This window comes from Aplidium turbinatum, chromosome 10, assembly GCF_918807975.1.
Source record: "Aplidium turbinatum chromosome 10, kaAplTurb1.1, whole genome shotgun sequence".
In the NCBI taxonomy this organism is placed as follows: domain Eukaryota; kingdom Metazoa; phylum Chordata; class Ascidiacea; order Aplousobranchia; family Polyclinidae; genus Aplidium; species Aplidium turbinatum.
The window spans coordinates 5,669,046-5,692,546 of NC_137481.1; the positions used below are offsets into that span (position 1 = coordinate 5,669,046).

General features: G+C 34.0%; 1 protein-coding gene across 1 annotated transcript; it reads left to right on the forward strand.

Moving 5' to 3' along the window:
- Positions 1 to 12,534: 12,534 nt before the first annotated feature.
- On the forward strand, positions 12,535 to 23,120 carry LOC145778449 (uncharacterized). The gene is made up of 7 exons (XM_082589926.1): positions 12,535 to 12,580; positions 14,841 to 14,984; positions 18,522 to 18,623; positions 19,058 to 19,096; positions 20,644 to 20,790; positions 21,457 to 21,573; positions 21,961 to 23,120. The coding sequence occupies exons 1-7, from the start codon at positions 12,535 to 12,537 to the stop codon at positions 21,999 to 22,001; spliced, it is 636 nt and encodes a 211-aa protein (XP_082446052.1). The 3' UTR covers positions 22,002 to 23,120.
- The last annotated feature ends 381 nt before the right edge of the window (positions 23,121 to 23,501 follow it).

Here is a 23,501-nt window from a genome sequence, read left to right on the forward strand (position 1 = left end):
GTGTGGCAACAAATTTTTCGTTCATGCATGCTCTGATGAGACACGTTTCTGCCACGGTAGCAACTTATTAGTGAAATAAAATCAAGAAAAAAAGCCAAATGCTTTGATTGCATTTACCAAGATCAACACATGACAAAGCATTTTTGATCTGTTTGACCATTTTGACCTGAAGTGAGCATCGCGACTATAGCCGTTTTCACTATCGTAGCCTTTCATGAAATATTTCAGCTTTGTCTGGACGGCGCTATGAATTAAGGTGCACATGCAGCACTATTTTGCTACCGTGTGTTTTGCAGGACTGCGTTAGCCTACGTCCTACTGATACTTAACGTAGAAAAACAGTAAAAGAACTAATTTGGTATTGGCAAAAAGACAAAAATAATTGAAAATGCCTGACATTGAAAACAATCTTCATAAAGTAAATCAACACCTGACTTTAGACAGCCTATTCTTGGTGATTCCCTAGTTGGAGTCCTGCTTTCTTCAGTATTGTCCAAGCCTTTGTTGTGACTTTGTGGGGTGACCTTGTTAAATTTATTTAGTTGTTATTAGTTGTCACCATAAGCATTCATATCTGGGCTACATTTCAAATAAATACAAATATTCATCGAAGAAATTTGGCAAATGCATGTTGCCAAAAACGATAATCAACGTGTGGTGCGTACAATACAGTATTGTAAAAAAGTGCTTCAATTGTCCATAATTAAACCTTTTCTTTATTTAGATGTATCCGCTTTTTATGTTAAAACCTAAACTTGGATATCATGCTGCTGTTGACATAGACCTTATAGATTGCTCATTGTCAATTTGTTCAAAGTAACACACCAAGATCTTGAGCAACCATGTAATCACAAACTGCTACGTGGGTTAATCCCACACGTACTTGTGGGCTATTGGCTCACAGTAATATCATATTGTAAGCTATAATGTGCAATGGGTTACTGTTGCCTGTACTGTATATGCAGCTGGTATTCCAATGAAAAAAGGCGTAGTATTGTATAAGACTAAGTTATTCCATTATGCAAACAACTTATTTATACATAGCCCAGGTTTCTAGTCTTTGACGGTGCAGTAGTTTGCAAACATAACATTACACCAAAATATCTCAACAAATAAACATCACACGGTTTTTAATTTACTATTTAATTTTAATTTAATTTAATACATTGTATATCAGGCGCAAAAAGATCCACCCATAACGAGATACACGCACACACACACAGAAAACAAAAGCATGACGGGCATATTCAAAGTACTGTAATGCAAAACCTATGCTAGCCTATGTAAAGATTAAATTGATGATAAGCCTAATAAATCTCTGTCCTTGTTGATGGTAAAATACTCAGATCTCAATTCTCAATTATTAATTTTCGTTAGCATCGTTTCTAACTTAGTCACTCTGATTGCAGGTGCCAGGCAAGATTTCAGAAATTATGACTTTCTTTGACCTGACATTTTTAGTAAGAATCGATGCTTCCAAAATCAAATTTTTATGAGGCTTAACCTTTTTGCAAACATCAACTTGTGATATATGTTTTTTGAAGATGTTATCACAAAATATTCTTCATATCACCGAAAAGGTTATGAACATGCAAGGTTTAATTCTAAATTTACAAGAGAATAATTATTAAGCCGCCAATTAATGTCATCTGAATTTAGTAAACCTTGTGTTTAAACTGTAACTTAATTCTTGTGTGTTTTAAGTCTGTTTGCTTGTGTTCGCACATTATAGCCTACCATAATTCAAGTAGGCCTAAACATCATACCTTTTCCTATTTCAATAAGAAATGTTGATAGAAACTGTAGCTGCAAAATAGAGAAGTTATAGGGCTTAGAAGCCGAACTTCGTTTATATTTTGTGTAGCCCACTATTTCGTAATTATTTTACCCCCCTTATGACTTTGGATTGGGAACTTTTCTGAACAAATATATACTACAGGATATACCACAGACCTCTTACTGCATAAAAACATTTAGGCTACATACTTTATAATTCCCTCACTAAAATTTAATATGTTTTGTGGTCTGCTCCTCAGTGACAACACTAGCTCAAAGAAGATGTCCCTCCTCGAAGGTAGGCTATGTAGTAAAAGAAAAGCCGTACTCCTGTGTGAAGACAACTGACACCCATCCACTCTTGTTTTAACTGAGATAGGAAGATAGATGGGATCGGGAATGAAACTAAACATCCGGGTCTCGCCCTTGTTTTCAGCTATTATTTTTCTTTCCATTTACGATCGACTTGCTGACGATATGTTATGTCTGTCAACTTTTCCAAGTAAAAGTTGAGCGGTTTGCATTAGTGGGTGTCCTGACTACAGTCGACGGGAGATTGTTTAGAGAAGTACACATCAGCGTTAGCAAAGTTGGCTTGTCTCCAGTGTATGTTCACTCGTATAGTGGCTTCCTAGCGACAAACTTTAGGAGTTGGATGTCTGCACAAATCAGTTGGTTTTGGTAATCCAATGGATGTGGAATACAGGCATTTGCTTACACTGTGTTCTACGCCGTTGGCGACAGCATTGATTTTGTAAAGTTGAGATATATGGCTGAGTGATGAAAACAAGACGCTGAGGCACTAAGGAATTTTGTGGAATTTTCTTTATTTTGGAAAACAAAGGCTAGTTGATATATTATAGCAACCACTTTCAAGTTAATTGATGTTTCTATGTTATGTTTGTTATGATTTGTGTACATTGCTTCTCGTTTTGTTTTGTGCTAACAAAACAATCAGTTATTCTCCTTTTGAGGACTGGTATATCCTCCTTTTGAGGACTGGTATATCCTCCTTTTGAGGACAAGTTCATTGGTATTGGTATCGTGCCCAAAATATCATCGTAACCGCCCCTGATCATCAATGATTGATCTCAAACGAACTGGATTAAACGATTTTGCACGTTGTATTGAATTATAGCCTGCAACGACCGTTAATGCTGGCAACATTGAAGCATGTTTGGCAAATGCGATGCAAGAAATTCGTTTAATTCAGTCAACCAATTAAAAAAATTGGTACTTTTTACCTGATAAACAACCAGACAAATATTTTTGATAGCGACAATATTCTGCTAAAAAAGACAAAAATATTGTAAGGATATTTAATTAGTGGGTTTGCTATACCAGAGTAGCAATCAACGGATCAATTTTTTTCTCGTATTTTGAAACATGGTGAAAATCCCCCATTTTTTAAATAAAAAAAAGCTGATGCACAGACTTTAAATCCATTGTACTCAGTAGCCTGAAACATGATCAATGTTGAAAATCAATTAAAAAGATTGAGACCTGTTTATTCGATCGGGTTTATAGACCGAAGATTCATACCAAATACTTTATTGTGGCCTATCATTTAATTAAAAGCGCAAATACAGTCATAGATAATTATGTACCAGAGAAGCTAAAAATATCGGCAACAGCCCTGTAGTTGTTGTTCGCTCAACAGGCAATTGTCTGTTAAACGAAGTTCAAATCTAAGTTACTTGCTTTAATTGAATCGACACGGCTTGTGTTTTTATTTCTTTTGTGACTAAACATTTTGTTTATTATTTCTTTTTTGGAAGGATGTAAATTGTAATTCATTATAAGGCATTATATGATATCCAAAGAATACGTGGCGGTTTCTTCAAGCTTCCGCTCCCCTTAGAAAGGTTACTGGCAGGGCCGTGTTAACCGCCCCTCGTACAGACCGGGGGGACACGGCTGTTTCGAAGCCCATTCAGTTTATAGTCTTTTCAATGTTTTTTGGCTATTTGAAAAGGAAAAATTTGCTGCAGAAGCTCGAGAATCAATAGCTTAATACTACCACTACAGTATCATAGCCGAAGCGGCCTTTGATGAACTAGATGCTCAGTTCGTAAATTCTTCCAATGTTCCCTTTGTCGTGCAGTGTCCCAAAGGGTTCTTGTTTGGCTGATTGATGTATTGCTTTGAAAATTAGATATAAATGTTGTTCGTTGCCTGCCACGAGCACGTCTTCCGAGAAGGCGACCGCTTAGACGAAGATTTTCGAATTCTTCTTTTCTGATGATGTGACCGAGAAATTTGAGTTGCCTTTGAGTTATGTTGTTCAATAGTTCCTTATCTTGATGTACCTGGTTTAAAACTTCTGCATTTGTGATAATAATAATTGTACACTTAATACTTTTTTTTTCTATTTTTGCAAATTTTTCTCGCTCGCTTTGCTAGCTTAATCACATTTTATCCACCCAACCAGTGATATTGGGCATGGATAGTTTCAGAAGTGGATTAAGGGAAACATTTTTTGTGTCCACAAAAACCAAACAAAATAATGCAATATTCTGAAGTAAACACTGCTTATTCAAATAGTCACAAAATTGTTACAAAAATAAAATTGTTACACCGGTATTCTAACATAAAACCTCCAATGCGAGTACATTTTGTAAAACTAAAGTGGAACAACTTTTTAATCGGTTCAACATTCATGGATATGATTTGTATTGGACTGGACTCCGTTGATATCTTGAACAACTTTCATATATTCAAAAATTTAGTTTATTGGCCTATTTGAGTCGATAAGCACTTTTTGTAGATATTAATAGCGTCCGCCATTGAGCACTTTTTGTAGTATTAATAGTAGCCTATTTATTGTTTAATATATTACCGTATATATGTGTTATTATTGTTATTAGGATACAAAATTAGTTTTTCTTGCCTTGCAGTCCACTTCAATTTTTAATCAACTGGCTCAACGAACTCATCCACGTCGACCACCAGACATCTTTGTATTAAACTTTAAACAAACCATTAGTCTAAGCCGAACTACGATGCACAAATTCTGATGCAAACTTGTACAGGTGTATGAGTGATGAAATATAAATTGTAGCCTGAATATAAAAAGTTGAAATTTCAAGACGTAAGATTGGAGTTTTATAATGTTGCTGCAAGCTATGCTTTTAAAGATATTGCCCATAGCGGCAATCGTGTTGCAAAATTAATTAAGTATTTTAGTCCATGTTTTAATTAGATTTTTTGAAAGGTGAAGACACTTAGTCTATAAACAATGTATTTTAATAAAAATGTAAATCCAAAAAAAATGTGAGCTAAGAACTTAATTCATTTTTTTTAACCGTATTTTCCTTTGCTTTTATTAAGGTAATAAAACAAATCGATATTTCGATTTCATTACAAGCTGTTTTGTATTTTCTTCATATGCTACGAAAAGCATTGCACAAGGAATGGAAACACTGCTCCCAAACAACCTACAAAACAATTACACGCATATCCACAATTTAGCAAATACATATAACGTAGGGAAATAGTGAGAGTGAAGGAAAAAGATGCAGTTGACAGAGTAATGTGGAAGACTGCCATCTACACCAGCGACCCCATTGGAAGTGAAATTAAAGCCAGAAAAGGAACGATAGAATTTTGGGATAATTACATTCGAATTCCCATGATCTTAATTCCACGAGTTTTTACCCATAATCCTGAAATTTTTGTGATTGACAAAGTGCTGTAATACAAACACCCATCTACAAAACAACTAAACAAAGTATAACGATTTGTTGTACTGGAGAAGCAAACACAAACATGTATCAAAAGTAGAGGTTCTTATAACCAGGGGTGCCTGCACCACTAAAGGGTGCGAGACCTATGCCTAGGTAGTGCGGGATGCTGAATTATCAAGGTTTGTTATAATATGACGTAAGAAGCAAAATTATTTTACCAGGTTTCAACAAAAATTTCAAACTGTGGGCGATTATTACTTTTCAGCCAATCCTAGGAGGGGGTGCGAGAACTGTTTGGTAATTTAAAGGTGGTGCCGACAAGGCAAAAGTTTAAGAACCGCTGATCAAAAGTGTCAGCATAACAATAGTTTGTGATTTCATTTTCAACTGTTTTTGAGCTGAGAAAGCAGGCTTGGCTTCTACCGAGTGATTTAATTGTTTTCTTATTTAGATACAATTCTCCAAAATTCCAAACTTATTTTTGTTTGCATTGGCACTGGCACCAAGGTGTTGAAAAAATATTGGTAAATCCCCTTATCATGTTTTAAGCTTGTGCATTAACACAAAAAATCTCGAATTAATTTTGCAAACCACAGAAACATTAATCCAGGTAAGACGAGCCATATTTCATCAGTTTATCACGTTTAGACATATTGCAATGTTATACAAGAACAATGTTGATAATGAAGACTGCTCCAAGTTTGTTTGTTTAAAAATAAGCTTCGAAATTTTAATTCAACGAACTTGCGAAATTCCCCACGTTAAACTAAAGGGAAATGCTCAGTTGTTTAGCAAAATTTTAATGCAAGTTTTCGCTTTACAAGCCTAAACAAACGGATTGTGGCCGATTGTGTGAAATTCAAAAGCAGTTTAAGATTTCGAGCACATTAATTTAGGTGTGGAGCGTTTAATCTACAAAAACATACTTGAGCAACATAAAACCGCGCATAGCAGAACGTGTCCAGTTGAGAAAGAGAAACAGAAAGACAAAGATTTTCAATTAATTTATTTTTCATTATGTTACGTTGCAAAACTGTTATTTTTTATTGTTAAATTTATACAACGTCTATTTCTAATTGAGAAAAGAGTATTTAGAATTTGGAAGAGAAAAGATTTGTCTATGAATTAAACATGAATTCTTGCTGACATTTAAAATTGTATTAGGAGAATTTTGGTGAATAAATGTTTTTAAGACTTTGATAAGATTAAAAGGCTTGACAAGAGGAGCTAGCCATGTAGAATCGTTTTTTTTTTAACCTGGCTCAATATGGCCATATTTCAAATAAGTTCTGATATGGCCTTTTTTTTCCAAATTGAAACTGACTGCTTTGTAAAGCGCTGAGAGTAATGCATATCTGCCATTGATACACAATACAGTGTTATAAAAAAAATTAAAAAACACTAATTAAAATTAGCCGTTTGAATTTTGGCTTCCAAAATTTTGATCATGTCTGCATATTATACAAGGTAAAATCTTAAGCCGCCCAAGCAACAAACTAGTCTAAAAGTTGACTTGGTAGGCCATCTTGCTGGTATTAGCAAAGAGGTGAAATTCTTTGCCATCAAAGTTTAAGAAATATAAAAATATTTTTTGTTTCATTTCCGATAGGTCCAGTACCGTAATTCTCAGCACATTTCTTTTTGCTTCAAAATAAGACTTTTGTTGATTTGAGTCGAGAACATGTGTCAATAAAATACAACATTGTTTTGTTTTTTTATGGAAGTCACAAGATATTCGTGATAAGAGCTAATATGATTCTATAATCTGGGTAAAGAAGTAAATATCATTTTACTAAATATGTCAATATTAGTAAATATGATTTGGGTAAAATGATTTTATTAAACATAATATTTTGCGACATACAGTAACTATCAATTTTCAATTCATGTGAGTGAATAATGCGTTTCATCATCATCAACATTCATCATCATGCTGAGCAACAGTCATCATCATGTTGAGGAACAGTTATCATTATGTTGAGCAACAGTTATCATTATGATGAGCAACAGTTTTCATTATGTTGAACAATTCAGCAACAGTTATCAACATGTTGAGCAACAGTTATCATCATGTTGAGCAAAAGTTTTCATTATGTTGAACAACAGTTATCATCATGTTGAGCAAGTTATCATCATGTTGAGCAAGTTATCATCATGTTGAACAACAGTTATCATCATATTGAACAACAGTTAACATTATGTTGAGCAACAATTATCATCATGTTGAACAACAGTTATCATCATGTTGAACAACAGTTATCATCATGTTGAGCAACATTCATCATCATGTTGAGCAACAGCTATCATCATGTTAAACAACAGATCACTATGTTGAGCAACAGTTATCATCATGTTGAGCAACAGTTTTCATTATGTTGAACAACGATTTTCGAGTGTGATGCGTTGCAACCTTCAGTGATTTTTTGTAGTACAACAAATATGCAAAACTTCCAAGATCAAGCTACCAACAAAGCTTTCTTGATCCGAGGATAAAAATTTGCATAATCAAAACTTCTTAGCCTGCAGGACCCAGTGACTTGATCGATCTGAAATTTCTGCATGAGATCAAATAAAGATCTCTTCCTCTCTAAAAAGCCTCAAAATCGTTCTCATACTATGACGCGTTGATTCCATGGGGTAAAATATGCCTACTTAAAGTAATTTAGTTAAAAGAAATGTAGAAGCCATTTATTGTAAATTGATCAAATGCTTTATTGCCTGTGTGTAAACTTTGCTGCGCACCAGTCTCGTCGACCAAATTGAAGTTATTCAAACAAATGCCACCTACACTTTTTAAAACGTGTCAGACAAACCACAAAAACATAGATTTGCAATCGAAACCGCAACTATGTCTAGCTAAACTCACACGGAGCATTAATTCTGCAAAATCAAAAACAACATAGTCGTCAAATATTAACTGAAACGAATAAATGAAAACTTTTTGAAATCTCACTGAAAATTAGGCATCATATCAAACACGGTCGGAACTTTCGAAGACGTCATTTTTACACCACGTCTGAGTTCTAATGTGAAAGTAGTCACTGTGACAGGATGCATTGATAAGTTGTTTGTTCGAGAAAACAAAATTACTGGCTTTGAACAATTACAAATAGATTAAAGCCTGGTCTACACTACAAGCCCGAAAAGCGCAAACGCCTGCCTTGTCCAGCCTCGACTGACTAAAAACTGTCTACACTGGCAAATTTGATCTTGCAACCGTGTGCATTCAAGCGCTAACAACATCACTTTCTGCTTGGTTACATCATCTGGCTGGAAATTCGCCTTCAATTGATTCAAACTTATCAATCAAACGCATCCATCGCTGTACTGACACAGTGTAATAGGTCAACTGAAAATAATCTAGAATAGTATTGTAGGCCTACAGCTATCTTTTAACTTGTACAGTTGAACACTGCAATCAATGCAAGGCTAGCAGGTAGGCCAACCCAAGTTTGACCAAAAGCCTGGTGAAGTGCTACCTGAACCTGACCAACAGCTAAAGATAGTTTGAATCCGTCTAAAAGGTAGGACCACCATACTAGCTGGAAGGCCAACTTTAATCATACCAACATCCTAGTGAAGTGCCACCTTAACCAAACTAACAGCTAAGTAGGCCTATGTAAGACTTTTTTAAACCTAACCTTTTAATTTTTATCTACACTCACCAACTAACCTATTAACTGAAACAGAGTACCATCTTTCCAGAAAACTGAAACTGCCTTTCCGCCAAAGTCCCACAAAATGCCAAGACCTGAGCTCAAACTAAGTTTTGAGCCAGAACCTTGGTCAAGCGAATCTCTCCAGAGCGTAAAAAAAGCTCGCGATGACCAGACATTTTCAGGCCGAAGGCGGCGCTGTAGCCGAGAGAAGATTTGTCTTAAATAAACAAAGAATGCGCCACGCTCAGCTCAAAATATTGTGTAGTGTAGACCAGGCTTAATGGCCAAGCAATCGTAATTGCTGAAGCCTTTGAAATTGTTTATATTTTTATGTCTTTAGATTCTTTTTCGTCTTCTTGCTAAATCAATAAACAAGCATTTTAATTACAAATAAATATTTATATTCACAAACTGACCTAAAAATAAAACAGTAGGCTAGTTCACAGTAGATTCGCATGTAGCCGATTATACCAAAAACAGCAATTGTACAATTGAAGACCTGAGTTGTGGAATTACTTCAGTCACATTTTGTGGAAATTCAGTTTTCACCAAAAATATGTTCTATGATGGTGAATGCCTGCCCCGCGCAAAATTTGATTGAAAAGAACAGCTTAATTTCGCTTGTAACACACACTGGTGTTTTCAGGCAAATAAAAGATTAAACAACGTAAGTTAGAAAGAAGTTTAACTTGCTTTATCACTTTTACTCGATTTCCACATTGCTAATAAAACAAGTCGATTTTACAATAATTTAATATCTGAATCAATACGTTGAATCAATGCAAAATAACCTATTTTATAGCTGGCTCAATACGTTAAATCATTGGAAACAGGATCTACTTTACTGGCTGGGAAATTTTTTTTGAAACAGTTAGGTTTATATCAGCCCGTACAAAAGGCTCATATTTCATCACTGCATTATTATCGTCAATCTCAAATGGATAACTGTCATTCAAATTATATGACTTGCTCAAGATTATAAAGTAAAAATAACTCACCAAGAAAAATTCCTTTTTGTAAATACGTACATAAAGCTGTTTTGTCGTATCCAGGCTTACACAGGTTGTTGAAGATTTAGATTAAGTGGACGGGAAGGCAAGGAAGCCAATCTTCGTGTCTACCTTCAGGCATGCCTCTAAGTGTCCTGCCAAAGACACAGCCGCATGCTCTTGAGCGGTGTCGAACCGGCGCCCTCTCGATTGCCGTTCCAGGGCTCTCACCACTCGGCAATGCAGCCGGCACAGCTGTTCATACCATAAAGCTGTTCATACCGTACCATACCGTCGTATATTTGCCTGTTTGTACTATTATGGCTTTTTAAACTTTCATCAATTCTTGTTTTAATGCTTATGGCAGCAGCCTATATTTGCATTTAATAATCTAAATAAAGGGTTAATAGATTAGTAGCCTAATAGTCTTAATATTCTAAGAAATTAAATGCTCAGCAGCTTGCGTGGGTGTGTTTAAATTTAGTCCTTCCACGATAATCACAAATTAAATACTTACTTTTGAATATGAAATTTGTGTTGTCAAAAATATCTCACGTTTAGTTTGGCGCAGAGTCAAAAAATATGCTTGGTCTTGTAACCTTGTTAACACAACATTCAATCTGGATATTAAATCTTCAAATCATGTTCTCAAATTTTGTAAATAAAATTGGTGATCGGTAGCAAGGTCTTAAATATAGTTCAACTATAATTTCAACACATTACTTATCGTCTACAAAGGAATGATGATTTATTCCTCATTGCCAATTTTGTGTTTTGGTGATATGATATCTAACATGCTTGCGGTCAAAAAGGCGTAATAGAAAAAAGGGCTTGCAGTATAAATGCAGGCGTCTGTGTCAATCGCCTATCATTCTGCTAACGTTTGCAAGCTGTAAGGTGGTTTGAAAAGCTAAAAACCGCTTGGATATTTATTCAAAATTGTTAGCTAAAATCGCTACCATTTCTGTTTCCTAGCAAATCCAAAACAGCAAAAGTTTAGCTAAAATTAATTAACAGAAAATGAATCTTTTTAATAAATTTTTATATCAAATAAAACATGATAATATTGAAGTGAGTGAATAAGATTATTTGGTTTTGGTAAATATCATCTGACAGAATGTATTCCAATATAAATGATTCTCTTGCCATCTAGCTTAATCCGCGCACATTTTGTGCATAGGCTACAATTGGTAAATTTATAATAATTTTAAACCGCTTTGTTTTCACTTAGCTTCATGCAAATTTTTGTAAGATGTGAAACACATCATTCCATTGCTGCTGTTTTTGCGTGGTTCAGGCGCTTGTCTGCAAAATGATGCAGCGGGTTACAGGAAAGAATAGAAAATATTCTACCCCCAGATTTTCAAAATAATTTCCAAGTTAATTAAAAAATTAAAAAAAAAAAAATTTAAGAATGATATGAACTTTTGTTGATATATTAGTTTTAGCAAAAAAAATTGAGGCATTAACTTAACAAGCTTGAGTTAAATTAAATAAATAGAAATTCTATAAAAAAAAGACAAAAATGTGACAAAAGTTAAATGTCACTTTGGTTATTTAAAGCTAATTCAAAGAAAAAAATCAATCTTTTGGAGACAAAAAATTGGTAAATTGATTTATAAAAAATAAATTCACAATTTTAACTTAAATTTAAGGAAAAAATTTGATTTTTGGTGAAACTTTATTTTTTCGGATGAATAAACCCACTCTTGGTGATGAACGAAAGCAATAAAATATGTGCACGCCGAAGCCAATTGCACACAGTGAAATTCTCTTGGTTTATGAATTTTACTTTGATGATTTTTTTTTAACAGTTTGAGTCCAAAGATTTGTATCATTCAATGTCTCACTTTTCTTTGATTTCTACATCTTATAGTTGTATGATTAAATTGGAATAAAAACATATAAAAAATATGATGGATAAATTAAGATATTTTACTAGAACGTTTTTTCATTGTTAGTATGCCTGTGAGTTGTTCTTGGTAGGAAACACAAAAAGAGCTATTAGATTTAGTAATAATTTAATTATATTTATCTTTAATTTATGGAATAGTTTAATTTCGAAAGTTCAACTCTCAAATATGTCATAAGCATTAAAATAAAAATAACAAACGTTAGATTACGTCTATCAAACGATTAACGGCAATCAAAAATTATGATTATCCCAAGTAACCGAGCTAATTTTGTATCAGCCTAAACTATGTTAAAACCATTTAGTGACAAATTGACATTATTGGTAGAAAACAACATGGCTATCTTGTTGTTTTCATATTCCTATGTGCCATTTCATAAACTATATATAGAAATAGTTTCAGAATTTGTTACTCATTTTTTATTGTTTTTTATCAGATTCCTTCGTCTCTCCTCGTGTTATTAGAGTAACTCGTTGCTTTACCAAGCTTATCATACATAATAAAAATCACGATGCCCGCAGCTTACCTTGTTATCATCTGTTCTTTATTTGCTGAAGGTGAGTAGGTCTACTCCTTGGCTTAATTAATATGTTTGATTATTTACTATACTTCCTGTGTAAACATGCTCGTACTTTAATAAGACAGAATTAACGATCACAATTTGATATGTTGTTTACACCAGGGCAATGAATAAATGAATGAATAAATGCATGAATGGATGCAATGAATAAATGTAAAAGTGCCAGATCGTGTTATCAGGGAAAATATACAAAAAACAAATTTATCGTCTTCAAAAAAATAATCTTCAACTGCAAAATCAAGAATATTATTGTTCTCAATACAAAGTGTCTTATTTAACTCTGTGGTGAATTTAATACGCTGGTACGTAGTAACTGGACATTAAAAAGTCAACATGTTTATGGAAATCATTTTTGTTTATAGTAAACCTTATTCGATAAAATCGGCAGAGCAGAAAAGTATGAAATGTTTTAAAAACTTAACTGACGTTTCAAGCATTGTCCCAATGTGGAATTTAATCAATCAAACGCAATACCCCTATTAGAGTGTAGCGCGCATTGGAAGTCAAGAATATTGTTGAAATGTGACTCCAGTCAGCAAATCAGTGCTTTTAGACGTTGAATCAAGGTCAAAAGAACTGATTTGTTGACTGGGCCAAATGTTAAAGTCATCAACACTTGACCAATGTTTAATTCGTGAACTTGATCTGACTGCATGCAATTTTCCGTCAATGTTTACATTTGATTGTTTTTACATGACTTTAATATTACGAAAACTGCGATAGTTTGTTGTTGGAGACTTTTTAAATATAACTCCGATCAACTTAATTTGAACTGCATGCACCAATAAAGTTATGCAAGCTAAAATAAACCGCTCTTTATTAATTTCGAACATTGATGTGATTCGAGTGTTTCGTAAAACAAACGTAATATAACTTATGGTAAACGTTTTTGGTGTTGAACTATGTTAAGTTTTTTTTATGATTAAAAATGTATATATCTACAACTTTACTTTTGTGATGATAAGTTGAAATTAACCTCTACTCTTAAAGTTTTGATCAAACGTGTTTTATAATTTTTTGTATTAATTAAAACAAGAGTAAACAATTTCATCGTAAACAATTATTGTGGTTAATCCAGTGACTATTATCTGGCGATTTTTTTTTCAAAAATACAAAGATTTAATCGCTGCTTGTGCCTGCAGTGGTATGGTGGAGTTAATAGTATAGCTTTAAGTTTTAAAGTTAAGTTTATTAGATGTGTGGTGTTTTTTTATTGTATTGCACATAGTTCAATTACCAAGCGTTTTATCCGTTCAAACGGTGTTTTCAAATAATTTCTGCTTTTTTAATCTTCAATATGGCTGACACTATGTTTTTGCGAAACCCCATTTCCCCAACTGACTATTGCATACTCATTACTCATGTAATGTTTACGAAATGTAAATGTGAAAATGTCAAAGATATTTCCGACAACGTTTACAAAACAATTTAATATTTGATGAAGTTTTTTCCCTAGAGTTGATGCTTCGAATTTTGTTTCATATTGCTTCTTTTTCTTCGGAAGAATGTTGTTGAATTATGACAAGAATAGTCCAGTGCAAAATATTGTTGTTGAAAAATTAAAATTATACATAATGGTCTTATCCGATTTCAAGTACAAATAATTACGAGTGATCTTTACACTAAATTCACGAAGCATTAGATCTAGTTTGCTTTTTTTAGATCCAATTTCCGCCAAATATTGCTGCTTATTAAGATAGCCCGAACACGTAAAAACAAACAACATTATATGACACAAAATAAAATATTACAAATATCACAAATGTAGAATTGGCTTACTTAAAAACTTTTAAAATATCATTGTTGCTGTTTTGCTGAGAAATACTGTAAAGATTAGGAAAATCAATTTAGCTTAAACGGTGTGATAATGAGAATAGGCGTTCAAATATAGCCTACATATTATGAATAGCATACATACAATAAATGTCATTACTACGCCAAAAAGAGTGCTTAATGATATGTATAATGCTAAGCAGAGCAAATAAAAGTACACAAAACCACTATTCGAAGCGACGTAGACAGTTGTTTTACTGTGAAATGGACTCTTTGAAAGGTTCTTGGGTTCATTTACTTACAAGCACATGAATACTTTACGTATAGGCTATGAAGACGTAGGCTAAAAACAAAGTCGGGCAAATAAATATCCAAAGTTGAATTATTCCAAAACATAACATCTTTGTATATAGATACAGTGTATCAATGTTGATACATCTTATTATTTTTTTATCAATTTACAGGGCTTGCTCTGAGATGCTACCAGTGTACGTCATCGAAGCACAACCCAAACCCAGGATGCATTGGCGAAGTGTTAGATCCGAGATTTTTAAGACAATGTCCTCAAGAACAGAATTTCTGCACCATTGAAATGAAGAACACCACAGGTTGGTAAAGCAACATTCTGTTGCGTGGTATGTTACTCATGTAGGCTGACTTGTTGTTAAAGTGCCCCTGACAGGTTGGACTCAAGTATAGTAACTTTTCTAAGCATTTTATAGCGCAGAATGATGCTTAGTGAACTTTTTAATCTTAACCTCGAAGCTCGACTGGTTAGGGCGAAATTTATACAAAACGACAGTTCCGCAGCGCCACCACAGGCGAATCTCCATATTTCACTGCTCTGGGACGACTTTGGTGGTGTTACGTCATCGTGGGTGGGCGTCGTTAGCGATGGATAAAACAAATGCTTTCTAGATGTAATTGGTGGATCACAGTTTGGTCGGAGTTGGTACAAGCGGTTGCTTTTTTCGAAGATTTGTTGTTTTTAGCAGTTTAATAAAACTGTACTGGATATGTTCCTACAAAACCTAAAATATACTTGAAGTGAAAAATGAAGAAATCGTACGAATCATCATTCATATTTAATTCGTCATCATTCATCACTATTCATAAATAAATAAAAGTTCTCTCTCTCTCTCTCACAATGTGCCTTCAGTTGGCCGATGAAATCCGGTGTAACGGCCATCTGGACTTGAAAATTGTTTTGGATTTGCCAAACAATGCATGACGGCAGCACAATCCGATTGTTGCTTCCGAGAGCACCACCTTGTAGTATCCACTCCAATACATGCCTGTAAGCGATTAATTACCGATACTGCCTGCAAGGAAATAAAATCACTTCGTTTAGTGTGCATTCTTTAGCATTGAGGGTATTTCTAGCCTAATGTAGCATCCTTACTCTTTTGATAGGTCTCCGTTTTCTCTTTTCGGTTTATTGCTTTTTCTCCAGTTCTTTCTGCTCCTCATAAAAAAAGTCCTCAGAACTGCAGGATGTAAGTGTGCCTCAAAATTGGTCAAATTGGTAACACAGCTAGATGCGTCTTTCTTCAAAAGTTCTTTCGTCTGTGGCACTTCATGGCAACATACACATTCATTAGGCTGGGACATAGACTCGCACTTGTGGCAAACGCACCACCTACAGTTCCCAGCACGCCAGTCATTGCTCAGAAGATCCAAATCGGGTTGGTGGTGTTAACAAAATCATCTCCATTGAAGTGAAGAATATACGACTAGTTTTGTATGGTCCATCCCACTTTGGAACACTTGAAGAAAACTTTGACTATTTTCTTCTCAGCACCTTGTTTTGTTTGAAAGCATGAAAAGATAGCACACGTCTTTGTCACTGACTCTGTCACATAAACAGCAATTTCCAGGCATTACCTCAACCATAAATTAAGGGTACTGTCTGTGAGATACTGTTGTTACACTGCAAATGGCTATAGCCAGATTAGGACAAATAAAAAATTATCCAAATTGTAGCCCTACAAGAGTTTAGAAAAACTGCAATTTCAATTGAATTGAGATGTTGTTTGATAAAAATAAACTCAATCTATTTGATCGAAACCTGATAGTAATAATAAGTTCACTTTTTCATTTCGGTAATTCTCATTTTGCACATGCTTTAGACCAATAGAGCCCCGCACATTGGCGTTTTGGAGCAGTCGTACGATACCTTACCAACTCACCACAGAGAAAGAATGTATCCTTCCCACCCATGGTGACGTCACAGCAAGGTTGCCGTTTTCATTTTCGCAATTGAATGAGTGCCAGATTTGCCGAAAGTGAACGAAAGTTTACAAGCGTGTAACTTAGTAGCCTGTTGATATTTTTTACGATTTGTTGGTCAGGAAAGTTTGTTAGTGTCATCTCTTTGGTATCTTAGGTAAATTTAGCAAATTTATTTTCCTGTCAGAGGCACTTTAAACCTATTCTTTACCATCCAAGCTGCGTAAGAATATCTACAGAAATTTCCATGGTATATTTTAGGCAATTTAAAAATCGCTTCAAATAAAGCGTGTTTTTAAACTTTATTTAGGATCAAATGTCATTTCTTGCAATTGTGCTTTGTTAAATAAGTAAAATTGCATATTTAATTAGCATAGGCCATTAATCTTGGGAATCCGGAAAGAAAATCGATGAATCCAAGCAGAAAATGCACATCTACAAGTTGTTTTTTTTTTGTGACATACCCCCCTGACAGCAAATTAGTTGTTTTTTACATTGATTCAACGTCTGCAGACGTTAAATCAATGTAAAAAACGACTGATTTGTTCTCTGGGCCAGAGGAAGAGGGAGAGAGGGAACATGAGTGAGTGTCAAAAAGAGAATGAATAAGACTTGTTGATACTGAATGATTAAACATGTGGTATTGGGTGGGTCAGAATTGCTAATCATCGCTTAAGATTAATTTCAATTATTTCAGTTCACGCTGTGAAATCACAAAAATTGGTGTTGATCTGATAGCGAAAGAATCACTCGGACTGGTACGGCAACTGTGGTTTTCTGTACATAGAAGACATGAACCTATATTTATGTCGCAAAATGCACCTGCAAAAAAGTTTCAGCTGCAATCTTTCTTCTTCCGAGTATTAGTGTTAATATCAGCAATAATAAAATAATCATGTTAATAACATTAAATAGCGTTTATACCACAACGGGTAAGTTACTTCCTTTAACAGCCAAAAGTAAATATGAAAAAATAATAACAGTAATCATAACAACTTTTTGAAATTGTCGTGCAACTAAAAAATAAGGGTGGGGCTAGGAGTGATTTCAAGCCTGTTTTATGTAACCGGCCCCATGTTGAACCGTTTGGTTTATTATTATCTTTGTTTTTCCCTGCAATGAACATACCAGAAAGGATGGTTTCAAATTTGTCCATCAAAAGTCTCTTGTGCATTGCACCCAAAGGACCAAAACGCAATCTATTTATCACGGAATAGTTGCTTTTAAATTGAATGGCAACCTTGATGTTATCAATAACTTTTAGAACTCTTTCCGTGCGTAAAAAACAATTGTTTGGATTACAGTTCTCACTTTCACGGTATTCAACATAATAAAGCTTTGCCATTTACGGTTAAATTTTTAAGATTTAAAGATTTGTGATAAGCTCAAAGTATGGCCAAGCATTGGCATACGCGACAACCATATTTAGAATTCAATGTAGTATCAAAATGGAGATTGACAACGAAATCGTCATTATATCCATTTAGAGTCAGATTGTCACGTATGATCGCTTAGAGTTTAACCGCTTCATTCCAGTCGCTATAGACCTACACAAACTGACCAATCACGTGCATCTGTTCACAACCACGCTCTTGATATTTTTTCTGCTGTGGATATTTTGGTATCCTAATGAATATATTTAAACTGAGTGCATCTTAGATACAAAGAAAAGTTTTTATTACAATATCAAAGTGGAACGGTGTTTCGTAGATAATTTTTGTTTTCATTTATTGATGCAGGCACTGCATCATGCATCACGGTGAACGTCCGAGCTTGGCTATTGGTGAATTTATTAGATGTAGACACAAGGAGAATTTTATTCCTTTTTACTCTCTTTTACTATTCATTTAGTTTGAACTTTCTGAAATAACTTTTTTTTTTCAATATTTACGATTGCAATTTTTTGTTTTATAAAGATGGCCTCTTTAGTGTGTCTCGTCACTGCTGCACAGAGCCACGACAACATCACTGCACCTCTGACCATGAAGCTAAATCGTGTGTAGGAACATGCAGCGAAGGTGAGTTGGCTGGAAGCCATGTTACATCTAGACCTACTTCAAAATCAATATTCTATAATTATTTCAAAGATTCAAATTTTTTCTCCATCCTACGGTACATTGAAAAGAAGAGCTATGTCGAACCTTTAGTTTTATTGCCATTTCCCAGCCAGAATTCTGGAAATTTTGACACTTCCACAGCATGTAAAAGTCGCTTTTTATGGAGCCTACTTGTTGTGGTCGAAATAAGTTTTTCATCTCAAAAAGTTTTCAAATCTTATCACGTGAGATTGATTGAAAATATTTCAATCAAACAATTTGACATCAACATGTTATCAAATTGTTCAATGCCTTATTGGTTACGTGTAATTTAAGTTAAAGTTAGATTTTAATCTCAAAGCTGATGTTTCAAAAACAAGTTCAGACGTAAATTTAGCAATTATTTTTATTTATAGATGAGTGCAACGCAGGAGATGTGGCGGCATTGAAGACAGGTAAGCAGATTAAACTACCGGAATGTTAAAAGGCATTTCATCTTTGCGAAATATACATACAAAAATGTTTTGTACAGGCTGCATAATAAAACGCAATCTGATATCATATCTACATACTTTTTAACTTTGATCTGCACTCAGTTGATAACAGAACACAATGTCATTTTGCAGTAACTTCACAAAACAATACAAAGATAAGAAAGAAAGCTTTTGTATGCTAGAGCATTTTTATATGCATCTTTTCTTGACCATTAACATATTATTTGTAAATAAACTTTTACAGTAATTTATCAGCAATTCTTAAACCAATATAGTTATTTACTTAGTTGAGGACTAAAAAGATTGGTTTCGTCATCTCCAACATACAAATTATACAACAAAGCAAAAATAACATTTTAAATCAGAGCTTTAATGCAATAACAACTTTTGAAATTATTTCGTATTTATTATATAAAGTTTTCTTTCAAGCATTTCAATATAAAATTTTAAGTGGTTCGATGAGCAGTCAATATTTTCATTCAAATAACTTTGAAAGGAGTTCCTCAGCTTCACTCATAAACCAAATGTAATTTCTTACTAAATTAAAAACTTGATAACAAAACATAACTAAACAAGTTATATCTTGGTTCACTATTTTGCTCCAATTGAATCAAACTAACATTAAAGCAACGTTTATCGCTACGTCAGTAAACAAACTCAATGCAACATGGCATTGTGAACCTATCCACACAAGCTCCCAGATAGAAAACCAACCATTTTCACATTGTTGGTTTGCTGTCTGGGAGGAAACCCGAACGTTGAATAATTTTGGAAAAACAGCAACTAAGTTATTCCTGGAAATCAAGTTATTTTTGGATTGAAAACTTTTTGATCGTTATTTCCTGTTTTTTCTCAAACACTTTGATATCGACGTAAAGGTTACAAAAACTAGTTATTGGTAAACACGTACAACATCAGTGAGAAAAATAACTATAAAATTTTGTTGTATCTCACAATTATCTTGTAATGTTTATGACATAATGACACATAATGACTTAAAAATATTTTGATATTGGCTCTTAAGAGAGCATTACAAACAAATAATGTTTCGTCTTACAATAAGACAATAGTTCAAGGACAAATCAAATATATGATTAAAACCGCGAAATTTTTTACATGTTTTTCTAGCTGTTGCCAAATTTTCGCAAATGCTTGTTACAATTGTTGTTTTAAGGTTTTTATAAATATCTATGCTTTTATTGTTTCATTGCATTGTTGCTTATAGATGTAACATGAAACAATGTTATCTGCTCATAATCGAAAAATTCAAATGCAAACAATATGTCGGTTTTGTTTCGTCATCAGGGCATGACAAATTGCCTCACAAAATTTCCAACCAGTCTTTTTTAAACTTTGTAGGGACATCCCTGTTTGTATTGTGATCGGATGAAGTTAGATCTTACGTGTGCATGCGAAAATAGTAGCCTATCTACAACAATAAAAAAATGTCACTTTAACTAACTGTTACATCATAATATGGATACAAAATAATGTTGTTGTTTTTTCAGAGGTACCGGTACACGAGTGCTACCAGTGTACTTCGCGAGACAAAAGCAATGGAAGATGCGAAACGGAAACACTTGATCCTGCTTACAAGCAAACATGCGCAAAAGGATACAACTACTGCATGGTCACCAAGTTGGAAAGTGCTGGATGTAAGTCAATTGCTACAAGAACTTCACACGCTTTTTATAATTCACTGATATTACGCACACTCTGACCACAGTTATTTTCATCTTACAATTAGCGTGCTTCAAATAAACTACACTTATACGGAGTTGCCGTAATGCCGTAAAAACTCACTCCTTTGTAGCAATCTTTTTTATGCACAAACAAATGCAGTACCCTATTAGACAAACGACTGTTTCTACAAATCTGCGCGTCAATAGTTTCGTAAAAGAGCTTTAACAACAAGAAACTCCACTTGATCTCGATGACTAAGCTGCTTTGTCCGAGCACAAACAGCCTACTCGTGGCCTAAGCTTAATCAGAAAATAATGGAAACAAGCACACATAAAAATTCAGTTAGCAACTATTGTTCCATACCACGTTTGGTCTCATGAAACTAAGATTTATTTTTGGGATTGCTTTACAACATTCACACACTGGTCTTTACCTTTGACATACTGAGTAACATGAAAAACAAAACAAGCCATTCTAGTAATTAATGTATGGTTCTGTCTCGTGATATATGTTGAAAAGTTTCATGGACTATAGGATTTGAAGTGAAGTAGAACTTACTTGTCGCTTTTACCCAATCGATGGAAACGGAGCCTACCAATCATCGACACATAAACTAAACGATTATAATTTTTTAATAGATTTCATTGGCCGGGACCCAACAACCACACTTCTGAGAGAGTGCACCAATCTGAAATATAGCGGTTGCTTTGGAAACTTGTTGTTCAACTACTACTGCTTTCAAACATGCAAAGGAAGTAAGTAGGCTATCTGCTTTGATAGACTTGTGTGATTAGATTTGTTTAACAAGTTTATCGATTTTCTTTCAATACTACAAAAGGTGCTTTTCATTTAACACTTTTAACCTTTGCAAGTATGTGGCAAAGATTACATCTTCTTTGGTAAAATGTGTGGCATGCAACAAAAAAGAGATATCAAGTTTTTTCGTTGAAGGGAAATTTGCAATATATTTAATGTGAACAAGCAATATGTACATCGAGACTAGTGGTGATACAGGGAGAAATCTCTTTTGCAACAAGCAATCACTACTTCGGTTGGTTGCAGTTATCTGCATCCAGTTTTCTTTTTAATCTTGCAAAGTTTATTACGAGTTGGTTTTAATCGGCAAAATTTATTTGTTCCAGAAAACTGCAATTTCACGGACTTAAATGTCAGAAGATTATGAGATGCAGGCTAAACACAATCGGATTAACTTCATGTACCATCTTAATGGGACAAAATAGAACTGACTAATTTAAGTCATGTTATTTCAAGTATTATAAACGCTGAACGATTAGATTAAATCTGAACAAGCTTTTTTTGGTGATATTACATGTTAAGCGTCTTGAGGCATTTTATTACTTTGTAAAACTTTGACTGTCAACGCATAAATACTTTACGCAAATTCCTTACAAGTTTCATTGCTTAGTTATACTGATAGGTTTTAAAAAATACGTTTTAGACATAGCAGGCCTATAATCAGGTGGAGACAAAGACAGAAAGGTTCTACTGTATTTTCATTAAAATTATTAGTTAATATTTTCGGTTCATTTTGCTGGAAGGCAGATGTGCATTAACAATGAAATGTTGAACAAACATAAAAATTGTTTAATTTTGCACCTCGTATCATTGTATCTCGCCAATGCCTCCGTTGTTTCAATCGTTATGAACAAGATTATTTTGTAAAATAAATAATTCTATCTATAAAATATTATTCTTTCTATCTGACACTTTCAATTTTCTTGCTAAGATTTTTTAAAGATGATTTGCGGTTGTCATCCAATTCGAAAGGAGTCAAATTTATTTCGCGATGTTTTGTTTTTCTATTGTTGAACCAATCAACTAAAATCTCAAATCCGCCACTGTGAATGGTATGCGTTCAATCAGAACAAGATACAAGGCCGTGGTGGCGGTTCAAATCTCAATGCAACACAGAACCTGTGGAGCGAGTTGTTATTGCCATTGAATCTTTGACACGGTGACTTACCTCATTTCATGTATGTATTGTACAGTATATCTCGCATATGTCGGATGTTCAGAAAGTGGTAACCTTTTGCTTTTACTAACCAAAATTAGTTATCTAAACATTGAGAATAGCAGATAAGAAGATGTTCAGAAAAGAATGCAAACGGTTTAGCGCTGCCTTCACATCCGCTTTATGCAAGATTTTTTAAATATGTAAATATATTGCTTAAAGTTCAAGTGCGTGATGATTTTGGTGATGAAAACTTTACCTTGACATGCGTTGTAAGTTGATTTTTCATTGCACTTCACTTCGCAAACAATATTATTATACGTTATTAAAATAAATATTTGAAAAAAGATAATTGCTTGCTGCAATATTCGATTGTTACCTTGAGACATAAGCCATGAGCCTCGGAGAAGGACAAATCGCGCACTAGTAAAACATTGTACTAGTTGTCCATTTCTTTTGATACTAACATCAAATATAGTTATTACTTTCTAAAACCTCTACAGACTACAAACTACTTTCTACAAACACAAACTTCTTTTGATAATAATGTGTTAGATAGACAATGCAATATTTTGATAAAAACAGAAGAAAGTTAGATGTAAAATAATTGGAACGCCTGGTTAATCTAATCCAAAATAAAGAGACGTAGCCTAGATACTAAAATGTTCAGCAAGCGTTTTGAAAACTATCCTGTCTTCATCTTCAGTGCTA